General features: G+C 37.7%; 1 protein-coding gene across 1 annotated transcript; it reads left to right on the top strand.

Annotated features, from left to right (window-relative positions):
- Positions 1–17,949: 17,949 nt before the first annotated feature.
- Positions 17,950–19,380, top strand: LOC145799380 (uncharacterized). Its single transcript, XM_082888945.1, has 2 exons — positions 17,950–18,752; positions 18,900–19,380. The coding sequence occupies exons 1-2, from the start codon at positions 17,950–17,952 to the stop codon at positions 19,378–19,380; spliced, it is 1,284 nt and encodes a 427-aa protein (XP_082745071.1).
- Positions 19,381–19,609: the final 229 nt, after the last annotated feature.

Raw genomic sequence — 19,609 nt, 5'->3', positions numbered from 1 at the left:
GTGTCAGTCTGCCCAGCCGCTCCGCCACCTGCTTGCTCCATTCTCAATTTCTTCTTTGCTCATTGTTGCTTTGAATCTGATCTTGCTACTTCTACCAAAGCCCTCTTCTCCTTCTTCTTATACCATATTATATATATATACACATATATTTATGCTTTGAGCTTTGATTTGCGAAATACATATTTGGAATTTTTGCAATCTTGCCTATCTCTACTAATTCATTGTTGCTATTGGTAGTACTCACAGCACTGTTTTGTTGATTTGGGAATGATGAAGCGTTGTTTGCATATTATAACCTTTGAATTTGATATCCGAGGGGATGAATTTGTTGAATACTGTATACTCGGCAAATGAACTCTCAATTCTTGAATTTCTTGAACATTTGCTTAGGAGAATAAAAAATGTCATTGTAAAAGAAATAGAGCCGTATATCATTGTTTGTTGTTGATCCAATGGATGCTCAGGAAATAAATAGTTGATGCTGGACTTTTGTTCGAACATTGTTGCTTTACGTTGGCTTTAGAGGAATCGACCCGAATAGACAAAACCTTCGATTGTTGCATTTTCAAGAACTTGCTCAGAGTAATAAAATTGTTGTAGCTTAAATAGATCATTATTATTTGTTAATGTTACCCCATTCCGATAATGCCTGAATCAGGATATGAAATTGATATTGCCCATCTCATTTGTCGGTTTTACTATTTCAGGCAAGTAAATTTTTGTGCGAAATCCACGACCCCGAGGCCTTCAGAATCTTCACTAATGAGAGCAAGGGTTATCCTTAGAAAGTCTGAACGAGACCAAAACTGTCCCTTACGAGTCCGAAAGTAGCATACACCCTACTTTGGCAAGAAAGATCCCTCTGGACGGCAACTGAGTCTACCAAGCTTGCACCAATAGAAGTAAAGATTGTCTCTCAGAAGTTCGAGCAAAAGCAAGGCTGTCCCTTAGAAGTTTGAGAGGAAACAAGGCTCTCCCTCAGAAGTCTGAGCAGAAACAAGGCTCTCCCTTAGAAGTTCGAGCGGAAACAAGGCTCTCCCTCAGAAGTCCTAGCAGAAACAAGGCTGTCCCTCGAAAGTCCGAGTGGATGCGCACTTCTACTTCGGCAGCTAATAGAAGCAAAGGCTATCCCTCGGGAGTTCGAGTAAGAGTCCACTCTACTTTGAAAAGAAAGATCCTTGGAGCTCGTATTGATGAAATCAAGGGCTGTTCTTCGGACTCGCACTAATGAGAGCAAGAGTTGTCCCTCAGAAGGCTCTCCCTCAGAAGTCCGAGCAGAAACAAGGTTGTCTCTCGGAAGTCCAAGTGGATACGCATTTCTACTTCAGCAGCTAATGGAGGCAATGGCTATCCCTTGGGAGTTCGAGTAAGAGTCCACTCTACTTTGAAAAGAAAGATCCCCAGAGCTTGTATAGATGAAATCAAGGGCTGTTCTTCGGACCCGCACTAATAAGAGCAAGAGTTGTCCCTCGGCAGTTCAAATGGAAGCAAGGTTGTCCCTCAAGAGTTTGAATAGTAGCACACACCTTACTTTGGCAAGAAGATCCTTGAGGCTCGCACTGATAGAAGCGAGGTCTGTCCTTCGAGAGTCTGAGTGGGAGCACACACTCTACTTCAACAAGACAGATCCTCGAAGCTCGCACTGGCAAAACTAAGGGCTATTCTTCGGAAGTCCGAGTGGGAGCACACACTCTACTTCAGCAATAAAGACCCTCAAAGCTTGCATTGATAGAAGTAATGGCTACTCTTCGAAGGTCCAGGTGGGAGCATACACTATTTCAACAACTAATGAAGGCTGTCTCTCAGATGTCCGAGTGGGAGTACACTTTACTTCGTCTCTTGGAAGTCCGAGTGAGAGTACACTTCTACTGCGTCAAGAAAGGTCCCTTCAGGTTAGTAACCGTGTCTACTATTCCTCTTTTCTTCCTTGAGGGGCAACAAAAATTGAAAACTGTTTCAAGCAACATAACATAATGAAGATATATAATGTAGAGAAAATAACTTCTAATGGAGATACATAATATGGAGGAAATAATTTTTTTCATAACATAAGAAAGAAAGATAGAAAATTCTTGGACAATGCAGTAAATACAAATTGTAAATGTTATAGATAGACTTATTATACGGAATGTTGACATTTGCCCCTAGAGTTGCAAGATCATTTGGAAAGCTTTCACCAGCTGCTCGGGCTGTGGCCATCATACACCATCATAGCCACATCTTCTAAGATATCCTGGGGCCCCTGTTCTTTGAACTCTAGCTCATCTGCTTCGACTTTCTTTCTAAAGATCTTCTTAAGCATCCGACACTTTTCTATAAGATGTCCTAATGATCGGTGGAAAACACAATAATTAGGGCCCTCGCGATCCTTCTTCGGCAAAAGCTTTTCGATACGAGGCAACTTCAATTCCCCATCTGCCAGCCATTCTTTAACTAAGGCCTTCACTTCCTCAATACTACATGGAAAAGGAGTGTCATCTTCACAGTATTTTCTCTTCTGACCTCTGAATTCCTCCCCCTGCGACTTTCGTGTAGAAGACACGGAAGTCGCAGTGACAGAAGGTCTTCGAGATGACTTAAAGCTGGTTTTATAACTAGTCTCCAACCCGATCTCCTGAGATTGAGGTATGTTGATGTTCCGAGATGCTTCAATTAGTGCCGAGAAGGTGGGTAGCTTGTGATTAACTAGAAGCATCTTGTATCTGTTCAATGCCCCTTCAACATAGATTTGGACCAAGTAGCTTTCCTCCACAGCCTCATGACAATCTACGGCTTTGTCTTGAATCCTCTTCACATATTCGAGAATGTCTTCACCTTCCCGCTGCTTTTCCTTACATAGGGTAAGTACGGTTACCTTCTCAGCCGCTTGAAAGAATTTGGTGTGGAATTTGTTGACCATCTCCTCCCAACTCTGAACAGAGTTTGGGGTCAAGTTAACGTACCAACTATATGCTCGGTCGGTGAGGGACTTGGAGAATTCTCTCAGCCGGAGGACGTGGTTTGAACCATGAATACCTAGAGTCTCGATGAACTGCACAACATGTTCTCTAGCATTTCCTTGTTTGCCATCAAATTTGATGAACTTCGGCACCGTGTACCCATCCGGGTATGGATAACTCAACATCTCGATAGGGTATGGTGGCTTGACATCTGGATCAGGCAAAGAGGGTAAAGTTTTCTTGCTCTGTTCTAGCTCGAACATGGCTTGCACATCTGCAAGGGTGAGAAATTGTTGAGGGAGAGAACTTGATGGTGGTATTTCCAGAACTTGGCTTGTAGACCCGAGGACTGAACTTGGAGCAACTTGGCCATTTGGGTGTTAAGAATTCACCATCGATGTAGGAATGTGGTGATGTTGACCATTGGCATCTATGAATATAACATTCGGTGATGGAGCATTGAATTGAGTTCCATACACTCCATTACACGCTATGGAAATGCTAGGTTGGGCTTGGAAAGCCGTTGTCGGAGCCAAAGGAGACCCACTCAATACATGAGTAGAATTTACAACCGGTGGAACAAAATTAGGCATGGATGGAACACCATTTTGTAGAGGAATTTCTGTAGGCCTTCCTTGAACTTCCACAGCCGATGGAACACCATTTATCGCGAGGGAAACTTCTCCAACCACCGCTAGACTATGGCTCGATCCTCCAGGTGCGTGATTTTGCACTTCATGGGTCACAGGTTGGTCATGACTTGTTTCTCCTAGCACTTGATTTTGCACACCATTTTGTACAACTTCAGGGAGAATTTGGTGTAGATCTTGATGGTTTTGACCATTTCCAACATTACCATGAAATTGTTGATGCTTGTCAGTGCCGACTTGACCTCCATTTGTTGCTGGTGGTACGAAATTCAAACCCATCACCAACATGGTGTGGGTGAGATTTTGAAGGGTCGTGAGAATCTCTTGTTGAGTGTGTTGGAGTTCTTGAATGGCTTCAAGGATGAGAGGTGAGTCTTGAACTTGAGTCCTTTCATCACCACCATTGGAAGAGCCTTGTTGATGAGTCTCATTATCTGCCATTTTTGCCGGTGTTGTATGAGTTCCAGATCTCGTTGAAAACATTAACCAATCCGCCTCCCCAGCGGAGTCGCCAAAATGTATGAGAGGGTTCAAGAACGTCATTGGAAAATTTGAAGATCTTCGAAGATCCTTGAAGAACAACTTCGAATTCTCTAGAAGATGATGAGAGACTTAGATTCTTCAATAGTCTCAACTCAAGAACACAAGAGTAAAGGAGATGATGGAGATAAGAGATTGGGTGAAGAAGAAGGCAAAGTAGCTAGAGAGAGAATAATGGCAAGGCTCTCCCATGGATCTCGCACTTTCACTCTCAAGGTTGATAATGGAGAAGGAAAATTAGTTCTTTCCCAAGAGTTTTCTCTCCAAAATCCATCCATTGTAAAGCTATGGGTGTGTGCTATTTATAGGCACCTCATGATGTAGGATGGAGCCATGTGCAAGGCACATGGGGAATATTCTCTCTAACCACCTTGTCCGAGGAGATCAACCTCTCGGCGAACCCTTCTTCTTAGCCACACCAAACCAATGATCTCCAATCATCCCAAAGGGTCAGAGGTAGTCCCAGAGGACGTCCTGCCGCATAAGGGTCAGGGGTAGTTCAAGAGAATGCCCTGCTGCAAATATTGCCGAGTCTCAGGGACCCCCTAGATCGTGCCACCTCGACCCGGGTATAGGCTAGTTTAACCGAAGAGTGAATTTATCTCCACTCACCGTCCTCGGGATCGGGTCCTTTGTTCGAACTCCATTATGCCCATGGTTCTGGTGCGTAGATCCCGGAAAGCTCTGAGCCCGCAAGTGTTCTGGGACTCATTAACGGAGCGACTTCTAGATTGCGTCTGAATCCGTTCGAAGCCAAGTGCTTCGAATATCTAGGTTCGTGGATTCGAACCCTTTCGAGTCCGAGTGCCTTGGATCTCTAGGCTTGCTCAATACCCTTTCGAGTCCGGGCCCAAGTAAGTTTCCAAATTCGTGGATCCGAATCCTTTCGAGGCTTAGAGTGATTCGGCCTGTTTGATGGCGATAAATTCGGGCCCACTAATCTTGGACTTGCGATAAATTCGGGCCCACCATCCTTGGACTATTGGGCCTAATTAATTTAGTGGGCTCAAATTAGCTCCTCTTACAAAAATGAAGTACTATAAGAAAATTGTCAACTTTATAGTTATGTTATAATCATGAGTTATTTATATGAAGATCTATAAATTATTGAAAATTATTATTTTGACTTCATAAACTATAAAAATATGTAAATAAATTTCTTAAATTATTAAGAAATATCATTTTGTGGTTGTGTTATAAATCATCCTGATGTTGAAATTATAAAAAGCATATTTTCTCTTATAAAAAGACATACCATAAAAACCTTTTAGTAATAGTTATGTTATTAGGTCCAACCCTTTGGGGAATTAGAGGGCACTGGTTGGTTTGCTTGCAACTTAGCACGTGGGAGCAAGGCTATGTAAGAAAACCAAAAAATTTGCAAATTGAATCGGTGTAGATCAATGGTAGGTATGGTTTAGTTTTTTAATTCGTAATTCAATTCTGACTTGAAAATTTGGAGAATTGGTTTCTGCAAATTGGTTCTAAATTTAGGTCAATGGTTCCGGACCGTATAACTTAAACTGAAACTATATAACTTAAACTTAAAACATATAGCTTAAAATTTGGGGAACTTGTCTCCACGAATTGGTTCTAAGTTTAAACTGAAACGGACTATATAACTTAAGCCATATATATTTATTTATTAGATATTATATTTGTTTAAGTTAATGGTGAAATTTATTTGCTAGATATTATATTTATTTAAGTTAATAGTAGAATAAAGTGCATTTTATATTTTGAAAGTTTATATTTCGAAAAATTATGATAGATTAATATTGAACAATGTTTGCTTAACAGTAATACTAGGAACACAGAAACCAAACACAGAATGGGACACAACCCTTCCATTCTATATTTGATTTTTCTGCACATAAACTTACTCGTTTGCTTAATGTTATGTTATTGCTTAACTGATAAATATTATAAGAATAATTTGTTTGATAGACATATTATTATTTTTGAAATTTATGATAAGTTAATTTTTTTAAAAATGTTATAAGATTTTTCTTATGAACAAATTACGTAAAATTGTGTTTTTAAATCAAACCAAACCATATTTAAATAGTTTGATTCATATTATTTTCACGATTTTAATGGTTTGATTTGATTTTAATTTTTATGAAAATGTCAACGATAGATTAGTTCTAATTTTGTTTCAAATGAATTTAAATCGGACCATATTTACCCCTAGGGAGAGGCAATCATCATTACTAGAAAAGTGGCTTTTGTGACTAATTTTTTGCGACTGATTATTTGACCATCACAAAAAATAATATTTACAACAATAGTCTTGATAATTTTTTCTTTATTTATTTTGCCCTTTTCTTATACCTATGCCCTAACCCTTTTCACACTCCCTACAATTCACAAATAGAGAAAAATATGATTTTGCTCAAATCTCATTTCGCTCGCTTGGTCGTGATGAAGAATTTGATTTTGCTTGATTGTGAAATTTGATTTCGCTCACTCAAACGTCTGAAGAAATTGGTTGTGATCGATTCTCAAGATCTATGGGATTGCTTATGATCAATTTTGCTCTATAGATCACCAACGGTATGAACTCTCTCTCTCTCTCTCTCTCTCTCTCTCTCACACACACACACACACAATGAGTCTCTTCGAATCATTCATTCAATCTAACTCTTTTTTTCGTCATTGTAATTCGATCACTGTATCATTCTCACTGTAATTCGATCATTTATTCTCACTGTAATTCATTTAATCATTCATTCCCACTGGAGTTTGAGACCCAATTGGTTTTGGTTAAAGAATTTTAATTTAGTTTGGTTTGGATATAATATATTTTATATATATTATATCTAATTTGTGGAGACCCAATTCAGTTTGGATACAATTAGGATTTTGATAAAAAAAACCCAAGATTCAATAATATATATATATATATATTGTTTTAGTCCTTGAAAAGTCAGAGGACGTAGCAGCAGCGAATTGGTTTTGTAGAAGACAGTGCTTCGGGTGTAATTTTTTTGCTGCTTTGGATTTCAGCAATCTTTGGGTGGATTGATTTGGTTATTATTTTGAATCTTCTTCAACTCTGGTTCTGAAGATTTTGGTTCATCCATTTGGTGAGGTCTTTCCTCTTGTTTATTTGTGATTATTTGAAATTCACCTAAGGGTGGTTTTGTGAGATCATTCGTGTCTCATTTGTAATCGTTTGAAAACTCTTTGGTTGATAATGGAATCGGATTTCGATCCCGTGGACGTACCTCACATTGAGGGAACCACGTAAAAATTCTTGTGTTGCTTTTGATTTAATTTTTTCGCATTAGTTTTTATTCTCATTGATTGATTTACTTGTGAGAATCACATATTTTTCCTAACAACTGGTATTAGAGCTTACGGTTTATTTGGGCATATTTATTTGTATAAATCAATTGAGGGGAATGTAAGTCACATGTCTAGCTTAAATGGAAGTAATTGGGTAACTTGGAAAACTAAAATGGAGGACCTATTATTTTGTAAAGACTTGTATGAACCCATGAAGGGTGATAGTGGCAAACCTGGGGGTATGAAAGATGATGAATGGAAAAGGCTTAATCGAAAAGTCATTGGTGTTATCCATCAATGGATTGATGACAGTGTGTTTCATCATGTTGCTACTAAAACTTCGGTACATGATTTATGAAAAAAATTAGAGAGTCTTTATGATAGAAAATCAACCACAAATAAAGTCTTTCTGTTTCGTAAGTTGGTTAATTTAAAATATAAAGAGGGTAGCCCCATTCCAGAACATTTGAATGAAATAAAGAGTATTGTTAACCAACTTGCTTCTATGAAAATTATTTTTGATGATGGGTTACAAGCTTTGATGCTACGTAGTTCTTTGTCCAAAAGTTGGGAGACCTTGGTTGTGATCGTTAGTAATTCAGCGCCCAATGGAGTTGTCACAATGGGGCAAGTCACTAGTAGCCTGTTGAATGAAGAAACTAGAAGAAAATTAACGGGTTCCTCTCATTCGGAAGCATTCATTGTGAGAGGTCGAAGCAAAACAAGGGGGAGAAGTAAGACTCCTCATGGTCGTGATCAAAGCCGTGACAAATCAAAAGATGGTTCTTTTTCAAAGAAAGACATTGAGTGTTATTATCGCCATGAGAAAGGGAACATGAAGCGGGAATGCCGAAAGCTCAAGAACAAGGAGAAAATGAGTGACAAAAGTGTGGATAAGAAGTAAGAAGACACAACAACAGTTACTACCAATGATTTTATGGTCGTTTGTGAAGATGATTGTATCAATTTTGTAGGCCAAGAGAGCAATTAGGTGATTGATTTTGGTGCTTCTTTTCATGTGACTTCTCGAGTTGATTTCTTCACCACCTACACCAAAGGAGATTATGGTTCTATTCGAATGGGTAATGAAGGTTTGTCCAAGATTATTGGCATGGGTGATGTTTGCTTGGAAACAAATTTAGGCTGTAAGTTGTTGCTTAAAGATGTGAGGCATGTTCCCGACATTCGCCTCAATTTGATCTCTACTGGGAAGCTAGATGATGAAGGCCTTAACAAAAAATTTGGTGATGGAATATGCAAGCTCACAAAGGGTTCTTTGGTGGTGGCTAAGTACAAGAAGACTCGTACACTTTATTCAATGCAAGAAAAATTTGTAAAGGTGTTGTCAATGCACTTAAAGATGATACTTCTACCAAATTATGGCACAAGCGGCTTGGCTACATGAGTGAAAAAGGGCTACAAATATTGTTCAAGAAAGAGCTTCTACCCTGTTTGAAAGGTACACATCTTAAAACTTGTGTTCATTGTTTGGCGGGTAAGCAACATAGAGTTTCTTTTCAGAAAAATGTTGCTTCTAAAAAAGAAAATGTTTTGGAGTTGATTCATTCGGATGTTTGTGGTCCTTAAAAAGTTAAGACACATAGTGGTGCACTTTATTTCGTTACTTTCATTGATGATTATTCAAGAAAAGTTTGGGCTTTTTTACTAAAAACTAAAGATCAAGTTCTAGAAGTATTTAAGCATTTTCAGGCCATGGTTAAAAGAAAAACAGGGCAGAAATTGAAGTGTATCCGATCAGACAATGGTGGTGAATACATTGGGTCATTTGATGAGTATTGTCGCAGCCAAGGTATTCGGCACCAAAAGACAGTTAAGAAGACTCCTCAACAAAATGGCGTTGCCGAGAGGATGAACCGCACAATTGTGGAAAGAACAAGGTGTTTGCTTTCACAAGCTAAATTGCCAAGATCCTTTTAGGGTGAGGCAATGAAGACAGCGGTTGACGTGATCAACTTGTCTCCTTCCTATCCTTTGAATGGTGATGTTCCAGAAAGAGTTTGGACCAGTAAAGATGTGTCTTATGAGCACTTGAGAGTGTTTGGTTGTCGAGCTTTTGTTCACATTCCAAAGGATGAGAGGTCCAAGCTTGATAGTAAGTCAAGACAATGTATTTTTCTTGGCTATGGGCATGATGAATTCGGGTATAGATTGTGGGATCCGGTCGATAAGAAAGTTATTCGAAGCCGTGATGTTGTGTTCCTTGAAGACCAAACAATTGAAGATTTTGGCAAAGGTGATCAACCGGAGCCAAAAAGAAATGATCTCATTGACATGGATCCATCTCCTTCATCTTCAGTTAATGATGAAAATTGAGGAGATGTACAGCCACCCATTGAAGATGTAGAGGATGATGCTAATTCTAATGAAGTTGAGCCAGAAATTGAGGAAGAGCATCCAACTCAAGAACCGCCACCACAACTTGAGTTGAGAAAATCCACAAGGGACCGACAACCTTCAAGAAAGTATCCTCCCAATGAGTTTGCGTTGATTTCTGATCAAGGGGAGCCCGAGAGCTACCAAGACGCAATTGAGCATGCAAGGAAAGGTGATTGGAAAAAGGCCATGGAAGAGGAGATGAATTCCTTACTTGAAAATCACACCTATGATTTAGTGAAGTTGCCTAAGAGGAGGAAAATTTTGAAAAATAAGTGGGTTTTCAAATTGAAGAATGATGGCAAAAATCTGAGGTATAAGGCACGTCTTGTTGTGAAAGGCTTTGCGCAAAAGAAAGGTATTGACTTTAATGAGATTTTCTCGCTAGTTGTGATGATGTCTTCTATTCGGGTTGTACTTGGCATGGCTGCAAGTATGAACCTTGAAGTTGAGCAACTTGATGTGAAGACTGCATTTCTTCAGAGTGATCTTGAAGAAGAAATTTATATGGAGCAACCAGAAGTTTTTGTAGAGAAAGGGAAAGAGAAATTTGTTTGCAAATTGAAGAAAAGTTTGTATGGTCTCAAGCAAGCTCCATGGCAATGCTACAAAAAATTTGACTCTTTCATGATGAATAATGGTTTTTCTAAAACCACTTCGAACCATTGTGTGTTTGTGAAAAAAATTTCGAATGGTAAATTTATTATTCTTTTTGCTTTATGTTGATGACATGTTAATTGTAGGTCAAGATTCTACCATGATAAACAGGTTGAAATTGGAGTTGAGCAAGTCTTTTGCTATGAAAGATTTGGGACCGGCAAAGCAAATACTTGGTATGAAAATTGTTCGTGATCGCAAAGAGGGGCTGATTTGGTTGTCTCAAGAAAGCTAAATTGAGAAGGTTCTTGAGAGATTCAATATGGATAAAGCAAAGCTGGTTGGTTGTCCACTTGCGGGTCACTTCAAGCTTAGTTCGAATCAATGTCCTACAAGTGAGAAAGACAAAGAAGAGATGCGGAAAATTCCTTATGTTTCAACAGTTGGTTCTTTGATGTACACCATGGTTTGTACAAGGCCGGATATTGCTCATGCAATTGGTGTGGTGAGTCGTTTTCTCTCTAATCCTGGTAAAGAACATTGGGCAGCTGTAAAAGGGATTCTAAGGTATCTTCGAGGGACTTCGAAGGTGTGTTTGTGTTTTGGAGATGGTAAGCCGATGCTTGATGGGTTCACAAATTCTAACATGGCCGGTGATATTGATTCTAGGAAATCTACTTCGGGGTATTTGATGACTTTTGCAGGGGGAGTTGTGGCATGGCAATCTAAATTACAAAAATGTGTTGCTCTCTCAACTACCGAAACTGAATTTATTGCTATTACGGAAGCTTGCAAAGAGGAGTTATGGTTGAAGAAATTTTTGCAAGAGTTGGGTTTGAAGCAAGAAAAGTATGTGCTTTATTGTGATAGTCAAAGTGCTATTCATTTGAGTAAAAATTCTACTTTTCATTCAAGATCGAAACACATTGATGTGAGATACCATTGGATTCGTGATGTGTTAGATTCGAAATTGTTGCAACTCGAAAAGATTCACACAGACGATAATATTTCAGGTATGTTGACAAAAACTTTGTCGATGGATAAACATTTAAAGTGTCGAACTTTGGCGGGTATGGTTGATGTCTCCACCTAAGTCAATAGGGGGAGAATTGTTGGGCTATATCTCCTTATTGGAGTTTGAGACCCAATTAGTTTTGGTTAAAGAATTTTAATTTGGTTTGGTTTGGATATAATATATTTTATATATATTATATCTAATTTGTGGAGACCCAATTCAGTTTGGATACAATTAGGGTTTTGATAAAACAAACCCAAGATTCAATAATATATATATATTGTTTTAGTCCTTGAAAAGTCAGAGGACGTAGCGGCAGCAAATTGGTTTTGTGGAAGACAATGCTTCGCGTGTAATTTTTTTGCTGCTTTGGATTTCGGCAATCTTTGTGTGGATTGATTTGGTTATTATTTTGGGTCTTCTTCAAATCTGGTTCTGAAGATTTTGGTTCATCCATTTGGTGAGGTCTTTCCTCTTGTTTATTTGTGATTATTTGAAATTTACTTAAGGGTGATTTTGTGAGATCATTTGTGTCTCGTTTGTAATCGTTTGGAAACTCTTTGGTTGATAGTGGAATCGGATTTCGATCCTGTGGACGTACCTCACATTGAGGGAACCACGTAAAAATTCTTGTGTTGCTTTTGATTTAATTTTTCCGCATTAATTTTTATTCCCATTGATTGATTTACTTGTGGGAATCACATATTTTCCCTAACAATTCAATCATTCATTCCCACTGTAATTCGATCACTTTTTCGTCAATCTAACTCTCTCTCTCTCTCTCTCTCTCTCTCTCTCTCTCTTTCTAGTCACAACCATAAATCACCTTTCGACGAAGCTTTGGTTTGAATCAATTCTTCCTCTTTTGCTATAGGTACAAGCTGAACCATTCAATTCTTAATTGTTGTCGCTTAACCTTCCAATTATCACCTCTCTCTCTATAGATATATATATATATATATAGCATTGCTCTGAACTTGCTTGATTTCAGTTCTGAATTCAAATTATTATTATTATTTTCGATCATGTTAGATCGTGGTGTGTTTTGAGTAAAATATCAAAGGTTTAAAATATCAAAGATGTGAACTAAGTAATGTTATGAACTAAGTAATGATGTGTATGAGGCAATTTATGATGCATAAATAAAATTTTCCACAAAGTAGTGCATTTTAGTGCACAGATAGTGAAAAACTTGAAGAGATGTGATGCTGATTTCTGAATCCTGAGTCAGAGTTTGCATTGGCTCACATAAGAGCCCCCAAGGCTACTATATATATATATAATGGCAGTGATGGGACTACTATTGGGAAATTTCAGCACAAATGGTTTGCCCTGTTAAGAGTCATCATTGACTTTTCTAGAATCATCTAGGCTATTAAGTGCATATGCTGAATAATCTAGAAGACTCCGGAAAGATCTAGAAGACTCTAGAAAGATCTAAAGAAATCCGAACAATTCTAGAATATCGTAGAAGATTCCGGAACGTTAGAGAAGCTTGTAGAAATCTAGAGAAATCTATAAAGTTTCGAAAGGTTCTAGAATATTTAGAAAGTATAGAAAGTTCTATTATATACTAGAATAGTTTAGAGAGTTTTAGAATATTAGAAAGTATGAGTACATGCTAGAATATTCTAGAGGGTTAATCATAGCCCGTGGATCAAAATGATCCTAGCCATCCATTGAGGAGGTGGATGACTATATAAAGGGAAGTGACCTCATTTGGAAGGTACAAGACACAACAATCAAGAGTGGAGTCAAGTGCTTGAGTGTGAGTGATTCCAAAAGTGAGGTGTCCTTGAGAGTCTTCTTGTATACTTGAGTGTATCTTTGTATCTAAATAAAGATTCACTTTTGTATAGCCGTTGTGTTCTAACTCAACATGCCCTACTACTTCTTTATTTTATCAGTCTAGAAGTTCAATGTTCTTCCATCCCCTAAACTGGTTAGTTTCTTTGGTTTTTGTTTGTGTTTTGCTTCTCAACACCTTCATCAAACTTTTTATTTTTAGTTTTATTTTATCTAGTTTGATTTCAAATTTGAATAAAAAGTTTGATTTTGCATGAATTATTTCAACTCTTTCATCAAAATCTTTTTAAAAATTTCCCTCTTATTCCAAATTATGCTTCATCTTTTTTAATTCTCATCAAATTCTAACTGAATGACTTGTTTGATGAGTTCTCATTTTGATGAGAAAATTGTCACTCTCCTAATTTGATGAATGGATTAGAGATGTATTTTTAGCACTTTTGGTCAAATTTAAATTTGATAAAAATAATAAATAAATAATAAAAGTGTTAAGGATTGGAGATGGTTCAGTAAACTTGTATCCTTTATATTTGTATGGAATTTTATTTAGCTTATACTTTTCTATTTATTTTTATTCCTTCGATAAATTATTTGTCTCTCCTATTTGATGTATATGTATGGCTATCTTAGTTCGTCTCATATTATAACCATACATGTGTACACGAGTTTGATGTTGGGGATGTCCTTGAGAAATGTTACAAGGAACATAACAAATACATAAGCAGAATAAAGGATATTGGACAATACATGTGTACAAGGAACATAACATCATGTGCACAAGGAACATAACAAATACATAAGCAGAATAAATTTAAAAGTTAGGTACTTATATTTATTTTTGCTATTACTACTATGTGGCAGTAGGGACTTATATTTATTTTTGTTAGTACTACATGTGTACAAATACATAATCTAGAAGATAGGGACTTATATTTATTTTTGTTATTACTACTATGTAGCAGTAGGGAATGATTCAATGTCAAATGAGTAATGTTAGAGTGACCGTATTTGGATGAAACATTACATTGAACTCACCACATCAAATGAAAGGGTTTTTTAAAATGTAATCACCAGAGCATTACTCATGTCAAATATGCACATGGGTCCTAGGCTTATACTTATTTTGGGGATGTTCTAAACTTCTACTCCTGTAGGATTTGATTTTGGTCACCATTGGAAAAACTTTTATTCATGTTGAGTTTTAGTTCCTCATCTTAGTTCATATGATTTTGAAAATGCCAGGTCAGCCACGGAGGCACCTACTTCAAAGTGGTTGGAGTCTTTGTATGCTCTAAAAGGCTTGTTGTCGGGGATGCTTATATATTTTTAAGGTGTGCAAATCATCTTTACATTTTTCACATTCCAAGTTAGCAACTCGTTACTAACTTATGGAATGATTTTAACATGGGACTTTTAGAGGTGAGAATGGGGAACTTCGCGTTGGAGTAAGACGAGCTATGAGATAGCAGGCTAATAATCCATCATCTGTCATATCCAGCCACAACATGCATATTGGTGTCCTTGCAACGGCGTGGCATGCATACTTGACAGGAACATTTTTCACAGTCTATTACAAGCCGAGGTTTGTGTCTTATACTATATATTCACTTCGACGATGAAATTGCACTAAAGAAAACTTGTTGGATGGTTCAGAATTTAAGGTTTGGCTAAGTGCAAGTTATGATAGTTCCTTAAGATCTTTTCCATCATCTCATTCACTCATCCATCTCTTTTTCTCTTTCTTGGATTGACTTGCAATTATGTAACTGTGAGGATTGTGAGAAGTGTTTGGGTTTTGTTAACTATTGTTTAGTATTAAGCGTATGTGTTGGTTTAGAATTAGCTTTTAATTACTAAATACTTGAATTGAATAGCTTTCTATAGTGTTGAAATTTGATCTGCCACACTAGGTTCATGCCTTCATTATGTGGGAGACTACTACATTAATTTGCTTCTCTAAATCACCTATGTATTGTCAAAATAGGGGAATGAGATAACAAGTATGAAATTACTTGCGTTTCTTGTATTTTTTGTTAACTAATTCTTTATTACAGGACAAGCCCTGTTGAGTTTATTATTCCGTTTGATCAATACATGGAATCTGTAACACCCCGTATTTTGAGGTATTAATATTTAATGAGTGGTATTGGTGGTTTATTATTTTAATTTAGTGGTGAGATTTTTAGATAAGAATTTAATTTTAAATTATTTATTTGTATTTATCTCATCTCTTTTATATCTATCATATTGTTATTTAATAAATCAATTTATTATTCCCCATCACGTGAGAAGAAAAAAAAAATACAAACAATCAAACCGTGGGCAAACAACCCACAGTTCCTGACTTGCCACACCAAACACACCATCCATCATTCCATCTTTTCATTTACTTTTAATTTTTTAATTCTCTTTCTCTCCTTTATTCCTCTATAAACCAGCAGAGTGAGGGCAACCCTCACAATCCTTTCTTCATTCGACTCTCCTCCTCTCATAGATTGTGTAGAGTAGAAATATTAAGTTTAGATATGAGAGTGTTTAGAGTGAAAATGAGTATTTTATAAAATAAATTAATTAATTAAGAGTTGTAGATTTTATTAAATTATACATACTTTATGCCTTAGAAGTTTAATCAAAGTTATTTTTGGAGATCCATGGAGCAATTTTAGATTTATGGTGACGAAGTCAATTATTTTGAGGTAAATTAGGGTTGTATACAATATGCTCTATTTAAATTTCTTTGCAAAGAGTTCTCTATTTTTAATTATCTTCAATTTGTAATCCACTTGATTATTGTGGTTATTAATAGATTTTGTAAAATCATCTCATAGTCGAATCGTTGATATTCTGATCATTTGGTAAAGTTTCCTACAAATATTTCTGTGTTAAAATGGCGATTTGTTTGACTGAATGACATGGAAATACTCCGTACATGGATCGAGTGAATCTTATTAATTGTTTACACCAATATGCTCGGATAAGCGTGGAGCATGAGTGAGGTGGGTGAATAAATGAATCTATTCACTGGTCATGTACTAAGTAGGACCGGGTATTTGGTCTAGATAAATTATAGTTAATTTGTTGTGCAATTTGATAAATTGCTTGATTATCGTATCGTTGATTTAATGTTATAAATAGCTGGATTCTTGTTAATTTATTCATTATCCGAGCCTTGTATTCCTGTCGTATTGTATACTTCCCGAATTAATTTATTTTTTAGGTGCGGAGCAGATTTTAGTGGAGCTCAAAATTGAGATTAAAAAGATTTATTAATATAGAGATTTGGGACCCACCACTGTAATTATTAAATTTGGAGATAGTTGTAATATTGTTTATTTTGGAGGTAATTAGAATATTTTGGAGAATACGGTACAATTTGGAGACAATTTTGTAGTTATTATTTTTGGGGGCAAAACGTGTATATTTTTTTTAGGCTATTTTAGTGTATTTAAAGACCCGGGAGTGGGGCGTTTCAAAATGGTATCAGAGCTTAAGTTGAGAAACCCTTGAGACCTTGGGAAACCCTAAGCTTGCTTGTTAAATAACTTATTAGTGGTTATAGTGAGCATTTTTAGTTACTAAGTAAAATTTTGATTTTCGTAGATGGCAAATGAAAATCAAAATGGATGGTTAGAGGAAGAACCTGAGATCTTAGATGAGCCTATTGACTGGAAAGAGGATCCAGAGGAGGATCCAGAGGAGGACCCAGAGGAGGACCCAGAGGAAAAGCCAGAAGAGAACTTGGAATTAGAGGAAGAACTTGAGATGTTAGATGAGCCTAGTGACTGGGAAGAGGATCTAGAAGAGGATCTAGAGGAGGACCTAGAAGAAGAGCCAGAAGAGAACTTGGAAGAAGAGTTCGAAGTAGGAGTTGAGGGTGACTCCGATCCTGAGTCTGACTCTGATCAGGAAATGGTGGAGTCTGATCCTGAATCCTCGATAGAGGACGGCCTTGAGGCATATAATGGTGCCACATATCCTGCCCTATGGAAAGGCAATATTTGTGAGGGTTATCCCTACTAGGATGTGCTATTGAAGGAGCTCACCTAGAAAAGATATATTTATCGAGCTAGTCCAGATAAGAGAATATCTGGACAATAATTTCTATTGAGTATGGAACCTACCTCCGCAATACGTCGCAAACAAGGGCGATGCGTTTCTACTACAAGATATCCGAACTACCCATCCTCTTTTCGATCACGTTGTCCGAACCCTAGACCCATTGGTGAATTTTTATAGAGCTGCCACGTATCACGAGATTCCTACCTGCGTGATTAGGCGAATGGTGGGTCAGAATGGGGTGCGGATGGTCCTTGTTCGCTGGGAGTGTTATGGGTTACCCGATGAGGCATGGGAGTTTGAGGAAACAGTGCGTCAACGTTGTGCCTATTTGCTTAGTTAGGAAATGACAAGTGTAAAAGTTAGGACAACAACAAATTTTGTAGCACTTAATTGTAATAGTCCTAGCTTCTAACTTAGGGTTTTTGATTAAAAAAAAATGAAGTAGGCAAGGGTAGAATGAATTTTTTTTTTTTTTTTGTGTTTTCCTTTTTCTTTTATGAATGTACTGATCTTTTATTATCATTAATGAAATCCTAGTATTTAAAAGTTTGTGTGTTGAACTATTTTGCTGGCATTTTATTTTTAAGCAAATAATAATAATAATAATAATAAAATTAAATAAATAAAGGGTGTAACAATAATATTCTTCGTACAGAAGATGGCAAGAAGAACAAAAGCAAATGGATCCAATGACAACAACAACAACAACAACAGTGACGTTATGAATTTCGTTCGGGAAATTACTAATGAACTAAGAAACCAACCCAGGCATGAAAACAACAAAGCAGAATTAATAGCGAAATTTCAAAAACTCAGGCCCCAAAAATTTTCCGGAGAACCCAATCCCTACGTGTCTGAGGCATGGATAAGGCAAGTGAAGAAAATATTACTAGAGATTCAGAATGAGCAGGACCAAGTGTCCCTTGCTTCATTTCTCTTTGATGGGGAGGCCGATTTCTGGTGGACAATGATTAAGGAAAGCCGTCAGGTGGCAGACCTGTCTTGGAGACAATTCGAGGAATTGTTTATGGAAAAGTACTTCCCAAACTCAGTAAGGCAGGAGATGATCCAAGAATTTCTCCAACTGAAACAAAGAGGCATGACTGTGACACAGTATGCCAATCGATTTGAGGCCCTTTCTCGCCATGCCACAACTATAGTGGCAAATGAAACATATAAGGTAAGGCGCTTCGAGTGGGGACTCGACTCGGGGATCCGAGACAAGCTGGTTACAGTGCAGCTACCTACTTATGCACAGGTAGTAGATAGGGATCTTACCTTAGAAAGAGAAAAGATGGACACTGCAAGGACTCAAGGTCAGCAGTCTAGAGCCAACCAGCCAAGAAGTGGAGGACCCTCAAGGAACAACAGGACCCCTACTGCCTCGGCACCTTATGCTAGGGGGCCACAACAACAGCAAGGGTACAATCCTGAACAGCGTAATAGGGAAGAGGCTAGAAGGTGTTATGAATGTGGTTAAGAAGGGCATTTTAGGAACAATTGCCCTCAGAGGTCAGGCTACTACATCAATCAATGGGAGGCCACTCAACGAAACAAATGTGTACCAACTCAGGGAACGTGAGCTGCGCAAAATTCCCAATCTGGCAGAGATCAGCCGCCAGCTAATCGAAATGTGGGGCAATCAAGGACTCAACAACCAAGAAATGCGAATGCAAAGAAACCTTGGGTGCCAAACCAGGGTGCCACCGGAAGAGTCTTTGCACTCCAAGAAGGAGAAGATGATGGAAATCCTTCAGTGATTCGAGGTATACTCATCCTTATGAACTCTTGTGTACAAGTCTTGTTTGATTCTGGAGCATCACACTCTTTTATATCTGCTTCATGTGTTGCAACTTTGGGATTAAAGCCTGAACAATTAGAAACACCTATGAGTGTAGCTTCACCGCTAGGAGGTCAAACTCGAGTAGATCTCGTATGCAAATCATGTGAACTAGGAGTCTCTAGCTTACGTTTAACTTGCGACCTACGAGTCATGGAAATGTCAGATTTTGACATTATCCTAGGAATGGACTGGTTATCAGCCCATAGAGCCACCATTGATTACTATCGAAAGACGTTGACTGCTTAGTCTCAGGATGGAACGCGATTCCAATTTAAGGGGGATAAACAAGATTCCCTATCACTAACATTTGGAAAGTCAAAGTGGTATGATCACCTACCTCGGTGGCTAGCCAGATTAGTTCTGGAAGACAAAGATCGTATGGGACTAGGGCTACCTCGTGTGGTGTGCGAGTATACTGATGTGTTTCCAGAGGAGTTACCAGGACTACCCCCAAAACGGGAAGTGGACTTTACCA

Source organism: Camellia sinensis, chromosome 9, assembly GCF_055761805.1.
Source record: "Camellia sinensis isolate YWXY chromosome 9, ASM5576180v1, whole genome shotgun sequence".
NCBI lineage: Eukaryota > Viridiplantae > Streptophyta > Magnoliopsida > Ericales > Theaceae > Camellia > Camellia sinensis.
Note: the sequence above shows the minus strand (reverse complement) of the source record. Positions and strands in the feature narration are given on the sequence as shown.

Excerpts from the sequence above, each read along its gene's own strand:
- LOC145799380 (XM_082888945.1), top strand. The coding sequence starts at position 17,950 with ATGGCAAGAAGAACAAAAGCAAATGGATCCAATGACAACAACAACAAC. Across the intron at positions 18,753-18,899 it reads AATAGGGAAGAGGCTAGAAG|AGATCAGCCGCCAGCTAATC; the intron begins GTGTTATGAATG and ends CCAATCTGGCAG.